Source organism: Fukomys damarensis, unplaced genomic scaffold (genome assembly GCF_012274545.1).
Source record: "Fukomys damarensis isolate Sample0158 unplaced genomic scaffold, DMR_v1.0_HiC HiC_scaffold_24, whole genome shotgun sequence".
In the NCBI taxonomy this organism is placed as follows: Eukaryota; Metazoa; Chordata; class Mammalia; order Rodentia; family Bathyergidae; genus Fukomys; species Fukomys damarensis.
The window spans coordinates 11674664-11695110 of record NW_022900936.1 but is presented as its reverse complement, the minus strand read 5'-3'; the positions used below and the strand labels follow the sequence as shown (position 1 = coordinate 11695110).

At 44.4% G+C, this 20447-nt stretch overlaps 1 protein-coding gene across 14 annotated transcripts in view; it reads right to left on the bottom strand.

Annotated features, from left to right (window-relative positions):
• Nucleotides 1–20447, bottom strand: part of Tiam1 (TIAM Rac1 associated GEF 1) — a 401135-nt gene that overhangs the window by 43858 nt on the left and 336830 nt on the right. For all 14 annotated transcript variants that reach the window (XM_033755948.1, XM_010608608.2, XM_033755949.1 and 11 more), the window contains 2 exons: nt 17570–17656; nt 12563–12787 (listed from right to left, as the gene is read on the bottom strand). In XM_033755948.1, coding sequence (XP_033611839.1) covers nt 12563–12787; nt 17570–17656 — 312 coding nt within the window. The remainder of the gene's footprint in view (nt 1–12562; nt 12788–17569; nt 17657–20447) is intronic.

The following is a 20447-nucleotide window of genomic DNA, read 5'->3' as shown; positions in this document are numbered from 1 at the left end:
TCTGATGCTTTGGATGAAAGCTTCTGCCCCTCTGCTGCAGTTTGGATGTGGCTTAAGTATGTCCTCCAGAGGTTCCAGCGCTGCAGGCCCGGTCCTCCGTGTGGCAGTGCTGACATGGTAGAACCTTTAGGAGGAGGCTTAGTACAAGGTAATCAGCTCAGTGGTGGCACTCCCCGCGGAAAGGGTTAATGCTGGTCCCAAGGAGTGAGCTGGTTCTTGCAAGAGCAAGTTGACTGAAAAGAGCACCACTGGCCCTGGAATCCAGCTTCTTGTCTCACCACGTGGTCTCTTCTCACGCAGGCCCATCACTGTGATGCCATCGGACGTAAGGCTCTGAGCAGAGACTGAAAACCTGGGGATGCCCGATCCTGGACTTTCAGTGTCCATATCTGTGAACTAAATAAAGCTCCTTACAAAGTACAGAGCCTCAGATGTTTTGTCATAGCAACAGCTAACAGACTAATACAGTCTAGAAAGTGGCCTCCATACTCCAGTGACACCACTACTTACAAACTGCTTGGCCTCACTTTGTACTCAAATGCCTATGTGGCAGGAAACTTGGGGTGGAGGGGGACAGACCTCTGCTTCCTGTGGTCTCTTTCTTCTTCTTCCCTAGAAGGAAGCACCAAATGAACGCATGAACATTCTATAGCTGGGAGATTTCTGTCTTGCTCCAGCTCGCAGATTTTCTAGCATCTCTCTTCATCACTAGCTCCATCTACAATATGGTGGTAGAAGTCAAAGAAAAGGACACAGTAAACTCGGAAGACATCATCTTTGTCACCTCCAATGGAAACTAAACTAGTCGAATGCTTTGTATGAGGATAATAACCTAATCCTGGGGCCAGAAGAAGGTGCAAGTTGATCCTTGGTGTGGCAGAGAAGCTCATTTAGGGACCTTCTTCTAACTGCACTCAGCACTTTTTGCAGGGAACGCACATGCTCAGCACTGACTGAAGAGTAGCCTGGTTGCTCAACTAAGGGCATCCTACACTGCGGTCCACAGGATAGTGATCTCCCAGAGAGGTACAATTCCTGGGCCCTGCAATCAAGTGCGGTGTCTGCACATCCCTGCTGCTTAAGTGAATGCCCAGGACACAGCAGATGGTCATGGCAAACAATGAAAGGCTTTTCATTTTTAACAATACTGTAATGCCAGGTATCTTGAAAAAGAAACCATACTTCTATAAAATACTTAGAAATGCCGAAAAAAAGATAGCAGATATCCTTTTTAAATGTATATCTGAGCTCTAAGAAATCCCCAGAACCTCAAATGAAGAAGATTAAAAGAAGCTAAAGAAGCAGGAGGCCAGTGCCCATTTCATGGCAGCCCCAAATGTACCCCATCAGTGCTCAGCCCAGGACATTTCCCAGAGAGGATGCTGGCTTGTTGGTGACAGCAGTGAGGCTTCTTTCAGGACAGCACTGTGCACCTGGCACCAGTATCCCTGGGTCCTGGAACAATCGCAAATGCACCCTCACACTTCGTGACAGCAGCATCCCCAGCGTAGGGCCCACAAAACTAGAGCTTTGGGTTTCAACTTCAAAGCCATAAAACAAGAAGGCCCAGGTTAGTACAATGTGGGAAGTCAGGAGCGAACTGTCCACACTCACAGAGTCCCTTTAAGGGCAGCCAGAGTCTGGATCTTAAATGTCTCCCGCCAAAAGGACTATGTATTAAATGCCTGGTTGCCAGACGGGTGTTGTTGGAAGACTGTGATACCTTTAATAAGGACAGGGTGAAGGAGAAGCCTGAGATCATCAGGGTAACCCTCACCGGGCCACTTCCTCTTCTTTCCTTTTGCTTCTTGCCCATGCAGAATGGTTTTCGTGCTGCCCTGCCACAGCTCCCAAACCAGTGGGCCAACCAGTCAGGGGTGGATACCTCCAAGTTGGAAGCCAAAACAACCCTTTCCTCTTTCTAAGTCCATTATCTGTCTTCTTGTAGTTGTTACAATGACAGAAAGCTGACTACAATGACACAGGGGCTGCACTCCTTATTCTAAAATAGTATAAAAACATAAGCAGAAAGAAGCACTCAGTGGCAGAAGCACAAGAAAAGGAAGCCTCCTAACTCTGCCTATATGTTGGAAAGGACTAGGAAGGGAGTAGGGTGAGTTTCTTCCCCAAGAATGTGATCATAGGCCTGGCCTCAGGGTGTCTGGAGTGCACTTACACCATGCACTACATCCGGCAAACTTCAAGTTGGGCAACTGCCTCACTGTCCTTCGCGATTTATGTTTGTAGGGCATGTGACAGGAGCAGAAAACCAGTCTGTCCTGGAAGGATGATTCTCTCTTACAATGGCGTCATAAAATTCCCAGAGATAAAGCTCACTCAGGCAGGAACCTATAGCCCAACACTAAAAACACAGAACAAGTCACTGTGAGCCAGACAGAGGCATCAAACACAGCGAACACAGGAAACAGACCCCAAGGGACAATGTTGCAGGAACCACATGCAGAATGTCAAATGGCTAGGCTAAAGTTATTTAAAACAACCAGAGATTTAAAAAAAAAAAAAAAAACCCTAGGTTAACTGATAGAATTTCCATAAACAAGAGCTGTAGCCAATGAAACTTGAATACTCAATGGATAAGAATGTAAGTAGAAGAAGAAAAAAGAGAGATGACTGGAAGATCTATCCATACAGACCTTCAAATATTCACACTGTCCATGTAGCATTGCATTTCCAGCTAAAATGCTAACCAAGGGAGCTGGGTGTGTGGATTAAGTGGTAGAATGATTGTCTAGAATGTGAGAGACCCTAGATTCCACACCTGACACCTTTCCCCAAAGTAAATAAAATACTACTCAAGAAAGAGATTATGACTTCCAAGAAACAAAGTGTTTACTGCAAACAGAACTACACTAAAAAATTCTCTAATAGATACAGTTTGCAAAAAAATTTAAAAGTATATAACTCAGACAGGTATGTGGTATACAAGCTGAAACAGTGAAGGGCTGACATACACATAAGTGAGTCTTAGTATATAAAACACAGAATAGATTAAAACTAGACCCCTACCTTTCACCATGCACTAAACTAAAATCCAAGCGGATTAAAGATCTAAATATTAAAATAGAAACACTAAACTTGCTAGAAAATAAGTTAGGTAGAACTCTTGAACACACTGGCATAGGAAAAGACTTTATGAACAAATCCTTAGTAGCACAGGAACTAGCACAAAGAATCAACAGCTGGTATCTCATTTTTTAAAAAAGCTTCTGCACTGCAAGAGAAATCACCAACAGAGCTAAGAGACAACCTATAACATGGGAAAAAATTTTTACCAACTGTTCCTCAGACAAAGGTCTACTATCTAGAATATATAAAGAACTCAAAAAAATCAGACCCCCCCAAATATAAAGACCCGATTCAAAAACGAGCATCTGAAATGAACAGATGTTTCTTAGACAAAGAAAAGCAGCAAATAAACATATAAAAAATTATCAACATCACTGGTCATTTGAGAGACGCAGATGAAAACAACACTGAGATTCCACCTCACCCCAGAAAGAATGGCTGCTATCATGAAATCAACCAATAACAAATGCTGGCAGTGTTGTGGGAAGAAAGGAGCCCTTCTCCACTGTTGGTGGGAGTGCAGACTGGTACAACCACTGTGGAAATCAATATGGAGATACCTCAAACTAAGATTAGAAGTCCCATTGGACCCAGCTATTCCTCTGCTGAGTATCTTCCCAAAAGAATTAAAAGAATCATACCACAGCAATGCTCACCCATACTTACAGCAGCACAGTTTGTAATAGCTGAAACTTGGAAACAGCCCAACTTCCCATCAACTGGAGACCGGATAAAGATGTGGCTTTTTTATAAAATGGAGTACTACTCAGTCATAAAGAACAAATAACTAGAGACATGTATAGCTAAATGGATGCACATTGAGGCCGTACTCCTAAGTGAAATTAGTAAGTCACACATGTACAAATACCGAATAGTTTCTCTGGTGTGAAAAACAAAGTGTAAATAAGGATCAAAATGCATAATTGATATTGTGAAAAACAAAGTGTAAATAAGGATCAAAATGCATAATTGATATTGTATGATAGGAAGAAATAGGTCTAAAGGAGTAGGGGAAGTGGGAGGGATAGGGGAAAGGTAAGAAGGGAAAAGAAAAAACATAAGAAAAGGAAAAACATGGAAACAAAGTCTCTGTAAACAGGGAAGGATGGAGGGGTTGAAGGGAGGGCTGAGGAATGGGGAAAAATGAGAACCAAGACCTGTCATGTAAAGGTACAAGATCCCAATGATGAATGTAACTGTGCTGTATCCCTAAAATGTACTGATAAACTTAATGAAAAAAAAAACAGAATATAAAACAATCTCCCCACCTCCCCAAAATGCTTTTGAGGGTAAAACAATATAAGATGTACATAGAACAATGGCAGCGGCGATCATATTCAAGGCACTTCATGCTATTTCTTTGTTTCAGGAGTAAAGCAGAAAGACTAACTTTGGTTTTTGTTAGAAATCATGTTCAAATTTTAAGAGCAACCACTAAAGAATAAAAATAGATTAGACTGAAAGGAGAAATCCAGTCAAGAGCATGGCAGGAAATGGAAGGAAAAAAGAGTAAGACAGAGGTAAATAAGAAGACAGAAAGAAGTAAAAAAAAACCAATGTAGATCTTCTAAAGAAGTATAAACAGACTAAGCACAACACTTACATTTCATGCTAAGATTAGAAAAACAATGTCAAATGAACTCCAGATGCATGCTTCACACAAGAAATAGAGCTAAACGTAAAGACAAAGTAGATTGGAAGGATGGGAAATGTATTAGGCAAATGCAAAGAATGCTACAAATGACAGACATAATAGATGTAGTCACGATATGGAATATGAAAATATCAATTATTAAGCTTGACCCACAAATAAATTTCAAACTCTTTTCCCAGGGATTATGAACATTTTCATTCAATGTTTAGCAATTTATACAAACAGGCCACACAATTAAGGCACAATCTTGTGTTAATTAATTATACCTATTAGGTAAATGCCTATTCACCTTTTCATGAAGACCACACCAAGAGCATTTTCCTTGGAATTATTATTATTTTTTTTTTTTTACAAAAGAATAGTTTTGGAGAAGAAAAGCAAGCCTGGGATACTTTTCCTATGAGATAACCACACAAGGTTACAAAAGAGTTCTAACGTGCAGAACAGGCTGACAGACGAGACAGCCTCACCCAAGTGTGCAAGTATGACATAGCAGCGTACACTGCAGATTCGTAGGAAAAGAATGGAACATCTGATAAATGTTGCATGAGAAGACTGGAGACCACGGGATCCTAACTCACGCCATCCACAAAAGTCAGTACTTGTTAGGCATAAATCGGAATGTAGACCAAGCTGTAAATCTTTTTAGAAGAAAACATATTGGTCAAGACCAGTCAACCATTGTATTGTGCATTTCAAAATAGCTACAAGAGAGGAAATGATGAATTTTTGAGGGGACAGATTTACTAACTACCCTGGTTTAATTATCGTGCCATGTATACATGTATAACATCACATTGTACCCCTCAGGTACGTATTGTATCAATCAAAAATGAAACTGAAAAAAGATAACACAGAAGATGATATTCACCTCTTCAGAAAAGAGGACTTCTTTATTTAAATTTTAATTCATTTAGGTTTATTGGACAGTGCTGCCTTAGAGCACGTTAATCTCACACAAATCAGAGGACTTCTTAAAGAAGGTGTAAGAAGTACAAACCAAGATGAAGGTGATGGTGCCTGCCTGTAATCTTAGCACTCTGGCTGGCTGAAGCAGAATTGCCAACTTCAAGCCTTGCTTGAACAACTGACTTAGCAAGACCCTGTGCATGAGCAAGGCCAATACAAATCCAGCCGCAGTCGAGGTACTTGCAACATGGCCTTGTGGTGACACCAGGAGAAGACAGGAGAACAACCAACTTGCTGAGCCTGTCCCACAGAGGCTGCTGGGCCACAGAGAAGCACATGGACGAAAGAATGGTTTGTCCCCCCAGCAGTAGATAACCATTAAGTGATCAGAGGGAATCTAGTAATGGAAGAAAGCTGGAGAGGCAGAAATTGTCAGTAGCGCACTTGGAGAAAGACACCAGGATGGTGCAAACAGGGAATTCAAGTGGTGGTAGAGATCATGGTCTCCCCCCAAGCCTTAGGACCTTCTCTGAAAACCCCCAGCGTTAGAGGCTTCTATAACTTACTATCAAAGATTTTCAAATTACTGTTGGGTATTTCTGAAATTCCACCCAAACAGTTTTGCAAATTTCTACTCCAGCTTCCCCTTTACTGCCAGAGACTTTCCTCTACCAATGGGCACTGAAGGAATTATCATCTTTTTCCCAATCTTGCCTTCTGTTTTCCTTACATGGAAAACAATGTGCCAACAGGCAGCACTGCTAACAATCAAATAAGGAAGAGCCAAAAATGAGTCTTAAAGGAGGCAAATGAAGTAATCAGAGCAGGAGACCTACTCATTTGTATCCTACACTGAGCATGGGGTCTAGCAGAAGAGGGCTCCCACAGGACAGGGAGCAGGGCTTGATCTACGGAGATAAAAGATGCACAGGAAGCTGGTGGTACACAGAGAAAGAAGGAGGAAGCAAAGATAGGTCTGAGGGCTCCCAAGGACGGGCCCTACTGGCCATCTAAAAAAAAAAATCTGCTGTTGAGAACAGGTGACATTGTTTCTTTGCCTTTGAATAATGTTTTGTGGATGAAAAAAACCTTTGCAACTAGTACACCTCACATGCAGTTAGCATGAAGAAAACAGTGAGATTTAAGGCAGAACAAACCCAACAATGTAAGTTTACGCAAAGGTTTACCTATCATTTATTCGGATCAAATGGATTCACCTTGGCTTCATTCAAGGGCATATGGGACTTTTTAGAGGGGAAAAAACAATCCTCACCTGATGGGCTATCTGAGCAATGTGGGTTAAGAAGAGTCTCCATTTCACACATTTGCCCCGAGGCCCTCATTATTAACACCTGCATTTAAATCCCCCCAGATGAAAATGATTGGAGGTAGGGCAAGAAAAGGTCAGGCTCCCAAAGGAGACCACCCTCAGCTGGGATTCAATAATTACAAGACTATTTTATTTTTGCTGTTATATTACTGTTACATGATTTTAAGAATTCTGTATAAACACTCATGATACAGAAGAGAAAATAAGTTGTCACCCCTCTATCATAGCTAAAATGATAAAAACCACTATAATGAAAATACATAAATTGAGGAGTGCTAAGTCTGTATGTACATTATGAAAAAAAGAGGACAACATAACAATGTAAACGTAACTAGAAAAATAACTTCTTCTCGGTCAAATTTCACAAAATCTCAGTGTGTCTTTTTTTCCTACAAAAATTTAGAAACCCATACAAAGTGGATATTTAGGTTTTCTGATCCTGTTAGCTCATGAACATCAAATATAAGGTACATTAATGAGCATTAAATGTATGAAAATGTAAGGGCTGGGGATTTAGCTCAGTGGTTCTACCGCCTGCTTCTCAAGTGCAAGGTCGTGAGTTCGATTCCCCAGTACAAAAAAAAAAAAGTATGAAAACATAGCTTAGCCTCCAAAACAACACGCTCTTCTATACACAGGGTTTGACAGCTGTCATCAATCGAATTGCACCGGAAGTCAAGACTGGCATTTGGGTCCCTGCCACCCCACCACAGGAGGGCAGGCAGTCAGTAAGTAGGCCATGCGCTACATGATAAAAAGCATAGCACGCAGTTTCCAAGGCACACATGGCTCTGCATTTTATCGACAAACAAATAGGGAACCACGTGCTGCGTGCTATCTGTGAGACTTCAGGGAATCCGAAATACTGGACCATATTTGTTTGCAAGAAGATAAATCTGTGAGGTTCCTCTTTCTTTGCCACCCCTCCCTGCTGCCTGTCTCTGGTTTTCAGAATCTAGCCCCAGACAATCTCCATGGAACATCAGACCAAAATAGAACCTTCCACTTTATGGGTACTGTCCAGCAGCACACACAGCTAGCGCAAACCTAGCAGCTGCCACGCCTGGCGGTAACAATTCCCCTGCTCTGAAGCAAGGTGCCTCCGACTTTCATGGCAAGCAGACAGCCTTTCCTGTTAAACAAACGCTGCTTAATCTACTTCCTGCAGGAGGGACATCTGCACTCACCCGGAGCTCAGAAGCTTCCACTCGGCAGCCGACAGATGTTCCCAGGCTCATCAGAGGCTTTGACTCCACCAGTCTGAGGCCGGCCCTGATTGTCTCTAATGTGCCGTGGTCCTGCTGTTAGCCACAGACACTCCACTTTCTTTAGCTCAAATGCAAGAATAATTATTTTTCAAGTAAGAAGCAACCTCTATTCCTGGAGTCCTGGCGCTTTTTATTGGAACAGGAGGTACTCATTGAGATAAACCAAGGCACCTGTTTTGCCCCAGCTGGACGAGTGGAATTCCAGGCATTCACCTCAGAATCACATTCCCCACCAAAAAGAATGTCAGCCCTAAAGCCTGAACTGAAAACAAGGGAGACAAACAGACACTTGAAACCTCGGAAAGACCCAAAGGATGCTGCTTCAACTGTGATTCTTATAATTTGCATAAAAGCTGGGTTTTCACATAATTACCCAAGGCAATATTTTCCTTTCCTTTCCTTTCGGTTGTGAATTTTACACTCTACGCCCTCGCCCTCAATAATTTTACTCCCATTTAGGCCAACAGTCAGATAAGCATTTACTTTGTCATCTCGATTCCCTTATTAAAAAGGGGGGACAAGGGAAGCCAGGAAAGGGTATTTGTGTTGGAAGACTCTCAATAAATGAGTTAAAACTTTTTAAAGATTATTTTAGGTCTGTATGTGCTTTCCTATGTTGATGTTCACAGGAATATTTCCCCAACTGGGTGACACGGGTATACCTTCTCGAAAACCCAGACAGTGGTTCTCAACGAGGGGAGATTCTGCCCCCTGAGTCACGGCTGGATATCCGAAGCTATTTCGGTTGGGCACAACTTGGGGCTGGGCACTACTGTCCTGGAGCGGCTCACAGGGATCCTGCCAGACACCAGTGCACAGGACAGCCTCCCACGTACAGCAAAGAAGAATCTGGCCCAAAAGGTCAACCGTGCTAGAGATGAGAGTAGTGATGAGAGCAGCAGTGGAAATAAATCACACAAGAACATGCAAGGGGCATTTTGGAACCTCACACAGACCTCAGCCTGTGACTTCCAACTGTAGTTTCCCCTTCACCCACCGCGAGGTTCTTCCTATAAGAACAGCCAGTGAGAGATTTTTTTTAAGTTCTAGACATCCTAGTAGTATTTGTGTAAACAGGGCTTTTAAAACTAAATAGGTGAAAGTAGCTCCAGAGAAACTCCAGCCAGAACCAACAGAGGGCAAATGGCCAAGGACAAGGAACTGAGCCTCAGAGAGAACACAGGGATAGACTGTCCTTGGCCACACCCTGGCTTCCTAAGCCAGCCAGGAAACCCACACACCAGACTTCCTCCTTGCATCAAAATAGAAGAATATACTTTGTGGACATCCAACAGAGTTTCATCACAAAAATGTTAGGGAAGCAAATCCTGCAATGTTATTAGCAAACTACAGGGATGTTTGAATGTCACCAGGAAACAAATAAGAACAGGATCCTAACCAGAAGAGCCGGTGACCCCCAAGATAATGGCTCCTGACTCCAGCTGCACTTTCCAATCACCTGAGGAGTTTGAAGCCACCGCCAGCACAGGGAGTAGTGCACCCCCAGAGCACATCCCAGAACGGAGCTCTGGGACCTCAGCAGTCAAGGCTACAGAATTCCTTTGCTTCTTCTACCTGGGAAAGGGAAATATAAGCGAGATACAGCTCACAAACTTAACCATCAGGCAATTCGACTGCTGCAGATGGACGGGGAGAAGGCAGAAAGGTTAAAAAAGAAAAACTTTTAGTTACAGAGCATTCACTGAGCATTTCATAGGTATTCTTCTAAACATTCAGCAACCCATTTAATCACAACTGAGGAGGCCACGTGGAGCGGAGAATGATATGGCAGAGAGCATCACAAGACCTTTTTCGTCATGAAGCTAACGTTGAAATAGAACCCAGACCCCAAGGAACCTGTCTCAAGAGCCTGCTTTTAGCTACCAGGTTGTGACGCTTCTACAGAGAAGAAACAAATGTCTACATGAGAAAGAGGTCCAGAAACAACCCAACCTTGATGGTGAATCGCTGTCTCCCTGGGGTCCTCAAGGAGGGACTGCTACTCCACACACTGGAACTTGAGAGGCGGCAGAAGCTAGGCAGAGCCGACCTTCAGCAGAGGGGCCCAGCCAGGCTGGTGTGAACCTCAGGGTCCCTGAGACACTCACCCCAAAGGTCCTCGTCAAGGTGGCCAAACGCTCCGGGTGACCCCCTTTCCCAGGGTCCCCACACCGCAGGCCTCCACCTTGCCACTCAGGATATTTATTTTTAGCCACTTCCAAATTTAGGCCAAGGCAGTAGTCCAGCCTGCCCATTGTACAAATTTTCTCAGTCGTGTTTTATTTGAACTGCAGCTGTCTGTAGATACGGCTTTATTTCCTGTCTCATTATGGAGCAATCTTATGGGTTATTTTATCCTGTTTACTTGCTTCTTCTTTTATCTTTCACTGTGGAACACAGACTAGGAAGTGGAAGCAACCAAAAGGCAGACAGGCAGAGACCTGAGGTTCACATTGTCACCACTTCATTGGGGAAAAAAACAAATGAATGAATAAATCTAAAGATGTAGGATGCAGAGGCCAGATGAGTTTAAACTTGGTCCCATAAAAGACAGGCCTGCTATTGTATACACACAATACACTCAGGTGTTTCTTAAACAGATACATATATACAAGGTAGTTTTTAATTATACAATACACAAATGTGTACATATTACACAATTTTTTAAGAAAGAAAGAAACCAGATCATTAAAAATGACCATCTTTAAAAAAACAAAAGGAATTTCAGCCCCAGTTTTTATCAGGAAACAGCAAACTTTGTTCCTGTCACAATTACTCTGCCACAGTGAAAATACACAGACAAGAGGTGAATGAATCGGTGTGGCTGTGTCCCAATAAAACTTTATTTACAAAAACAAGCCAGGTCCAGGTGCTGGCTTTGGTTTGTGGATTGTAGTTTGCTAATCCCAGCCTTTCATCTGTGGTCCACAGGAAGGGAGTAGATAGAAAACACACTGTGGCTTGTAGCATGTATTCCAAGCTTATTAAAAATGCTTTAAATAATACAAACTACCATAATACTGTATCCCTAACATTACCGAAGCAAATGCACGTGGATTGTTTTATGGGATCCAGCCTGCCATCTGGTGGTCACATACGAGAACAGCCTCCGTGGTCTCCACTCCTTTTATTTAGGGGCTACAACTTATAGGAGCCACTTTTTAGAAACAGGATTGGGTGGGAGTTCCACGAGGATATGAGAATAAGAGTAAGTATAGTCAATTTTCTGAAATTTCAACGTGTCAAATATTTCTGGAGAGCCACTGAACAGAAGAATGACTGGTCACAGGGCTCCTTCTTACCCAGGCAAAAAAATTCAGAAGGCAATTTGAAAAACAACAATGGTATGAAAAGATACTCAAGTACCCACAACTGAGATAATTCCTGAAACTGAAAAAGCCAGTTTTTTAACCTAAACCATGAAAAGAAAGTAACTCCAAAATCCAACTTGTTAAACGGATCCAAGTCCCAGAACCAGGTCATAAAGAAATAAGCAAGAGCAATCTACACTGTTCACTTGTTCCCTTGCTCACCCTCCCTCTTGCTGAAAAAGGAAAGGGTCACTCATACAGCCAGCTATGCGCAACGAGCCAGGAGACCAACGATGAACAGCAGAAACCCAGTCTGCGAGACACAAGCGAGGAAGCGGCGTGTTACAGAGCTTGGGGCCACAGCAAATATGTGTTTGCAGGCTGAGGGGAGCACAGGGGAAAGAGTGAGCTCTGTGGGGTCCCGGGAAGACGCCCGTGGGCAGGGGACACTCCAGCTGCTTCCGTTAGAATCAGCACGAGGTCGCCAGTGTGAGCAGGAGAACGAAAGAGCAGCGGGTGGGAAGAGGCAGGGGGTTCCGCGGGCCTGTGGACGTTCAGACCGTCAGGTGAATGAGCCCAAGTCCACTGGGCCAAAGAATCCTGCACACATCTCCACCCCAGCCCTCCCAACTCAGCAGGAAAAGCAGGGCCACGTGGCTTTGGGGATGGTGACAGGGAAGGTCAGGGTAGAGCCCAGGCTTTCAGCATCTTATGATTCCCAGCACCTTATCTTTGCCCAGAGCCAAGAGACCATGGCCTCTCCCATCCGCCTATCTCCAAAATTCCAAAGAGCAGCAGAAGCACTAGCAAGCTTGTGATGGGTGACAGGGAAATTTGTAACTAAACGGTCATTCCATGAAAAAACAGGTCCAGACCCCTTTTGGGATTTCAACAGGAAGCATGGGGTCCGTTATCAGCCCACCTCACTCGCACACATCACAGCCTGCCAGATGGAGGAAGTCGCAGGGCAAGCCTCCCGGCTGTCCCGGCAACAGGGCCCTACCTGGGTTGCTGGTGAGGAAGGCAAGCGGGCTCTCGCCTGGGTCCGCAGGGCCGTCCACTCGGTGCGGCGGGCTCTCCAGCAGCTCCGCTCCGTCCTCCAGCTCCGGGTAGGTCCTCACCAGGAGGCCCAGGGAAGGCTGCGAGAGGAAATCTTTGAGCATAGATGAGTTCAGCGTCCCAGCAGCACGATTATTGATCTCAAGAATCTCATCTCCCGCCTTCAGGCCTGCCAACGCAAGATGGAAAATTTTTAATGTCACACGTACACACAAATCAGAACACCACCTCGAAGTTCTGCCGGAAAGGGACAGACAGCAAGCACTCCTGCTAGGGGCCTCAGCACAGGCACTGCTGCAACCAGGCTATAGCGCTCAAAAGTGATCAGGTGATCACATGGGCCGTGGCTTCAGAAGGTTCTAGACACCTGTCCTGAGCTCAGTACATCGCCTAAACAAACTCTCTCCTGCTTCTACCTGTACGTCCTTCACAAGTGCTAATTCTGGCTATTTCTCTATGATGCTATGGTCTGAAACTGGATGTTTTTGCACACGCTCGTGTAACAGTGCACACACGTGACCAGCAAGCAAAAGTCTGCTGATCATTTCTATGAAACCAAAATGTAATAAATTCACTCTGGTTATAATCAACCAAGTAAGGCTGTCTCATCCCAAATGCATTTAAAGCCAACCGTTTATGGAAGTAAATGCAATGTTCCTCTCCCTTCCTTTTTTGTAAACTGTATCAGGACCTTGAGGTGAATATCTCTAGTTAGATCCCCAAAACATGTTCTGAGACTTTCTCAAAGTACACAGGGAGAGGGGCCAGTTTTGGGCTCACAGGAACAACCAAGAACAAGCCCAACAGGAGAAACAGGAAGTCGTGAGTGACACTGGGGAAATTCAAACTGTATTAAAGGAACACTCCAGAAGCTTGAGAAAGAGAGTGGTTGGGAAGAACATGGAGGAAAACAAGAGCATCTCTTCAGCTACAAGGGAAAAGGAGTCTAATTTCTTGCTGATGCACTAATGCAAAAAAGCAAAGCCAGGCACAGTGGTACCCGCCTTTAATTGCACATTCCAGCCCAGCCTGGACAATTTATTGGCTTAGTGAGACCATGTCAAAGTAAAAATAAAACAGAGGATACAATTCTGTGAAGCTAACCATTTCCATGTTTTAGGTAAAAGATTTGGGAATCACAGTATTTGCACTGAAAACACAATCTCTGTATGTGGAAAAAAAGGGTTTCAGGTGTTGTATTTTATTCTTTTCTCAAAGCCAGCTAAGTATCTACAGTTAGCTATCACAAGACATAATATAAGGATACAAAGGCTTGAACACTAAAAACATACATGAGGTTTCTCAAAAAGAAGTTTTGGGTTCATAAAACTGCCAGGCTAGGAAATGCAGTGGGTTGAATGACCTATCTATCCGCAGGTCGGAACCAATCATCGTGGCCTTACTAAGGAAAAGAGGATCTCTGCAGTGGTAAAGAAGTGAAGGAACTCGGGAAAGACCAGTTGGATTTCCTGACCAGCCCCAACTCGGGGACAAACGTTCTTGCGGTGGCACAAAGAAGGGAGGCTCAGCCAGGAGGAGAAGGGTGCAGAGACTGAAGTGAGGTCACCACAAGCCAAGGACTCTCCAGGGTCGCCAGAAACTGAATGAGGTGGAAAAGATTCTCCATGAGGGCCCAGGAAGGGAGGGTGGCCTGTGGGTTCGTTGATTTAAGACTTCTGACTTCTCCCGAAGGGTGAGAAAATAAAATGTCATCATTTTATTGTTTTAAATTTTATTGTTTGGCTGTACGTTCCGAAACAGTCCTGGTGCCACCTGACTTGGGTATTCTCAGCACAAGGGGGCTGCCCAACAGTTGAGACAATGAAGTCCCTCACCAGGCTCTTTCTGTCACCGTGGAATGGCTCTGTGACAGTTACTGAATCCTATCCTCAGTTTCCTCACATGTATCAAGGAAAACATACACTACGTGAGAGGAAGTGAACTAATCCATGTAGACCTGGTGGTACATTGAAGACATCCAGTAGACGTTTGCTCTCAATATTCAGAAAGAGAAAAACTCTCTTTCGAACAGAACGTGGTAGCCTGCTCAGAAAAAGAAAATCCTCAACTGACCACAGAAAGAACATCTGACCATGGAAAAAGTTGTGAAGTGTTCCTGCTGTCTGGAGTAGTATGACACATGGCTTTTTTTGACCAAGGTCAGTCCTGTATCGCCATCAGGAAAAAAAAATTAGATAACAAGAAATGGCTCTGAGATGACTCCAAGAGTCAGCATAACAGGCCAAAACAAACACGGCCAGGATGAAGGAGGCAATATGTAAAACAACCCCAAAAGGCACAAAAGTGAATTCATCGCGTGCAGCCAATGTAAGGCCTAACTCAGAGGAGGCTCCGCATGACGGAGAGTGGATAGGGACAGGAACCTGGGGCTGAGCTACAATGTGTGGTATCCAAAATCCCCATGTGAATAGCAAAAAGAAAGAAAAGATTAAACAGGCTAAATTAATGCAAACACGATACAGGACTCAATTAGGCCATGTTCCACTGGACTCTCCCGGCTGCACTATGTTCTGGTCATGTTAACAGGGCTACTACACTTGGACCGTGTGCAGAGGCTGGGACCGGAGTTGTAGTCTACACTCTCCTGAACAGTTCAAGGATCTGGAAGTGCTCAATCTGGAAAAGAAAAAGACTGAGCAGTAGTAACATGAGCAACACAGTTATCAAGGCCTGGCTACAGAGGAGAATCAGGCTCAGCTCGAAAGTAGACAGAAACAGAAGGAAGAGAACAGTTTACAACCAGAAATAAAGCGCAAGGAGAATCATGGTCCAGTGAGCTCTCCGTGATGCTGGCGTCTTTATAATTAAAGGCTGGATCTAACATAGAACGTCCCGAATGTCTTTCTTGACACAGTCTTCCACGCACAGGGTGTGGAGATAGTGTTTGTGGCCCATTGCAAGAAGACAGCTAGCTACTTGGGGAAGAGGGGTTGCAGCAGATGACTGTTTACATCAAACACCAGAGTTCTCAGATTCAGAACTAAAACAGGATGTGACTGAAACCGGTGCTGCACATTCCCCACCCCCGAGGCACACCAACTGGCACTCGTGGTGCTGAGAGAGATAAAGATCAGCCTCTGGGTTCGAAGAGGACTGAACGCCGTCATCTCTGCTCCTAGCTGACACCTGGCTCAGTGTCTGTGTCAAACTCCAGGCTCCAGGCTTGAGCACTGCGAAGGGAAGAGAAGGAAAGGCCCCCTCCTCAGCCGATAAAAGGTCCCAAGTATCTTTTCCACTTGTCATACCTCTGCCATTTCTATGCACAGCTGGGCAGTGGACTGCACTTCTCCAACCTGACGGCCACACGGCCTGCACAGGGACTTTCAAGCCACCAACCACCCAGCACACACCAGGGTCAGAAGGCGGGAGGGGTGGAAATGACAGGTGTTCCTTCACCCTGGCCGCCCCATTCACTGGTCCCTACCAGCACACGGGTGATGATTTCCAAGCACAACTCAACCAGATGTGCTGGGCTGTGACATCGACCTGTGTTATTCTGCCACTGCCTCGATAAAAAAATTCCAAGGCAAGAAGAAAGAAATGAAGATGGGGTTCAAGCTCTACCTCACTACCTGGTCTGTTCACGCTAAGCAGGGCAGGTGGATCGGTGTCCCCTAAAATTCAGGGCTACTCAGAGCATAAGGATGTGACTTTCTTTGGAAAAGTGTTTGCATATATAGTGTAGAGATAATGATTATAATAATTAAATAGACTATAACAGATATAATTAAGTTACAATGAATTCATAATGATTGAGGGTGAGTGCTGGCATGGCTGTAGAAGAAGACTCTGTAAAGATACAGAAGGACACAAGGGAAAGGCCATGCATCACAGCGGCAGAAATGGGCTGATAACGGCTGGAAGCCAAGGAACGCCAAGGACAGCTGGGGGGCTGCCAGGGCCAGGGAGGGGCCTAGGACAGACACTTCCCTGAGCGGTTCCAGAAGGACCCGATCCAAACCCCCTGATTTCAGATTTCTAGCCTCCTTGCCTGTGAGAGATGAGGTTTCTGTGGTTTTAGGCTCCCCAGTTTGTGGTCATTTGTTACAGCACCCAAGGAAGCTAACAGAGTGAGCAAACCTGGTCTTCCCTGAGTATCTGCGGGGTGACTGATGCAAGGGGTCCTCTCAGATACCCAGATCTGAAGGTGCTTAAGTCCTTGGTATAACACAGAAGGTATTTCCATACAGCCTACTCACATCCTTCCATATGCTTTGTTACCTATGCTACCTAATGTTATGTAAACAGTTGGTACATTATCATGTTTAGGGAACAGTGACACACACCCCAAAAGACAGGTACAAGTTCAGTATAGATGCACCTTCTTTTTTTATCCCCCACCCCCACCCCGAAGGTTTTCTGCAGTTGGTAGAATCCCCAGATGCAGAAATCATGGAATTTGGAGGAGCAGCTGTCATCTAGAATGAAAAGATTCTCCAGGAGTAGAAAGAGGACAGATAGCTCAGGCTCAGCAGTAGCCAAGGTGAGCCAAGAAGCCACAGCCAGGTTCTCATTTCTGCAAAGCCTCTTGAGGAATGGAAGCAACAGAACATAGTCTTCAAAGCAGCCTTGCAGGCTCAGCAATGGTTTTGACCAGCAAAGACCAAGCAGAGAGGTTTTCCCACAAGTTCTGCTCTAGCAAGAACCCCCAAAACTTCCACAGTCTCCCAGAGGGTGAGAACAACCACTCATGATTAGAATGAAACGCACCATCAGGCCCGAGGAAACGGGCTCAGGATCAAATTTAAAATCTAAGAATATGACATTTCTTGCACACCTGTCACTGCAATAAAATCCATATTCCTTGGCTGGGTTTTCAATGAGGCATTGGTCAAATATTTTTTATATGAACCTTCTGGGGGTATCTTTCTCATCCACCACTGGAGAAGCCCAGAGACAATTTAAGAGACAAAGACATTTCTAGACCTACCTTTCTTGGAAGCTAATCCGGTTTCCTTCACACTGTTCACATACAGCCTTCGAACACCATCTTCTTCCACAGAAGAAAGTGAAAACCCTAGGAAACACAAAGACAGACCGGTAGGGCTCACACCTTATGAATGTTTAGCAAACAACAGGAAGTACCTGCTGTGAATTAGGTACGTTTAATGTTTGGGGTTATACTTTGGAAAGAGTGAGGTTTTTTTTTTCTTGTTTGTACTGTTTTACAAAGCAGATAAATGTATTTTTAGATCACTCTAAAAGAAGTCGTTACTTATAAAAATAAACATCACAGGTTACATCAGTCTTCGCACTACTACCTAGCAACACGAGTGGAAGGAAATCATTTTGCATCACCTTGCTTCCTGTCATTGTCAGGAAGTATCGTAAATGTCATTGCTTTGCCTTTTCCACATCTTCCCCACAGCATCTAACAGAAAGGTTAGCACAAAACACAAGGTCCTTTACACTTTCCTTATCGAATCTATATCCTGGGGTGCACAAAAACTGGCCATTCTATGTGTGCTCATCCATGTGTACTGGCAAGGGACATTGCTTTAATAAAATTCTGCAGACAGGGACAAGTAATGACTCACTTTACAAATCCCACTTCATTTTGAAACCGATTAACTGGCTTTTACTCTAGTAACGATCACATGATTATCAGCTAATCACGCTTGGGCATTGTTGAATCTTCAGAAAGGTAAACAGCAAAGAGTTCAGGGATTCTGGATGCTCCCAACCCTATGGTTACAAGACTTGCTCACCTCGGTTTCTAGAGAGCCTCGCGGAAAACCTTTCCTAATCAGTTAATTCAAGATCCACCCCAATACCTACCTTCCTGAAGGAAAAAGTTCATTAGGAGATACTTCTCAGAGGGATAAAGCGTGACGGTAAAGACCTGCAATAACTTCAGCTCTGGGAGAACATGACCCCATATTACAGATACTCACCTCAGTGCCAAAAGCAGAGGAGGCCGGGCTAGTAAATGGATCACCCTCCAGAGACAAACTTCTCGCCAAAGCACCACCCACCGCCCTAGACCCTGTAACTCCTGCGCACAAAGGACTGCACAAGGCTGCGCCTGACCACTCTCCAAAGTTTTCATCTGATTTTCCGATTTTGAATTTCACTCTTGTAGAAACTTACGACTTTTAGATTAGATTTCAAGAAACCTCACAAGAGTGTTTATGCGCAAAGCATCTTTGAGACATCAGCCTCAAGGTGTGTTTATTTGTATTTCAGCAATTTTTCCCTTTTTAATCTATTACAATAGACACAGAGTGATGGGCTACGCCACAGGAAAGGATAAGAAGGATTCACGAAAAATAGGCATTTCCTTTCTGAGATGCCCTAACTCTATGAAATCCTGAAGGCAGTTTTTAACAATGAGTACCATGATGGGGTATGGAGGAACCAGCCTGCTAAATACTGGAAGATGGAAGAAGAGATGGAAATATTTTGGGGGCCTGCTACAAGTCACCTTAAGGGCAGACCAAGGGGTGTGATCAAAAAGTATCATGAATGTTTAAATTTTTAAAAATCCATTACAGTAAGATGCATTAGCATCCATTCCTCTGGAGATGTACCCCTTACTCCACGTACATTTATCCCATTGCTCTTGTCACTTTCTAAAGGAACTGTGGAAGTCCTCTTTCAGGACTATCTGTAGTTGTGCTATCGGTCCTCATGGATTCACAACATTCACCTTTCGTGGTCACCTTGACTTCAGGGTACAGCCAGAAGTTGCTCGTGGCCAGATGTGGTGAGAAAGGACACACCACAAAGCACTTCTGATCCCAACTTTCTGTCGGATGGCACTCGGCAGCGACACCTGCTGCGTTTTTGATGACACTTGTAAAGACACTCACGAAAGAGGACTTCCACAACTGCTTCGGAAAGTGCCGAGAGGGATGGGCTCCCGTGTCTGCAGCCAGGGGGAGGGTTCTGAGGGGGATTAATGGCGATGTGTCATTTTCTCATAAAGTTTTAAACATTTAAACATTCAACGTATATTCTCATCACACTTCATAGGCAGAGATGACTCAGGTACGTATTTAATCATTCCTCTCTGCTTCGTCTTCATTTTTAATAATCAGAAGGTTCAAAGCAAGAAGTGCAGGTGGTAATGGGGAAGCACCTGGCCCAAAGACTGCAATGGACTATGTATGATGTGCTGCCCCGGGACGGGGCCGAGAGTTGCTGGGGAAATCTCTGTGATTGGAAATGAGGAGAAGACAGGATAACGAGCATAAATTCCTCTATTATTTATTTATTTATTTATTTTGTACTGGGGATCGAACTTGGGTCCTTGTGCTTATGAGGCAGGTGGTAACACCACTGAGCTAAATCCCCAGCAATTCCTTTTTGATGATCACTCAAGGAAGCCAGATTTTACAAAGGTACATAGCATTTTCCGCTGGATCGGAGGCCAGAGGCCATCTGCTTAGGGGAGCAGACCAACAGGAGCTGCTCTTGGGGTTCCAGAAAGATGGCTCGCCTCACACCTCCCCCTGCAGCACAGGCACTGCTGTGGGGTCTCAGCAACTTATCTCCACGCTACAGAGAGAAAGAAGACACTGAACAGCCTGTAGCTGGTTTATTTTGAGGTGAATGCAACACAAAATGTTCTGAACCATTAATCAGCAAAGTCAGATTTATTTTCCCTTTTGAGTAGGTTGGCAATGCTCTAATTCTCAGCACACAACGCTAGTGCAGTTCCAATGACTGCCAACAGGGGGCGGAGGGAGCTCATTCTCTATAAACCCAAAGGGCCCACAGCCTAGAAGGCCGGCAGCTGCAGAAACAGGAAGGTATCACGAGTGACAACTTGAATAAGGATCCTGAGAAGGAAGGAAGTGATTAAA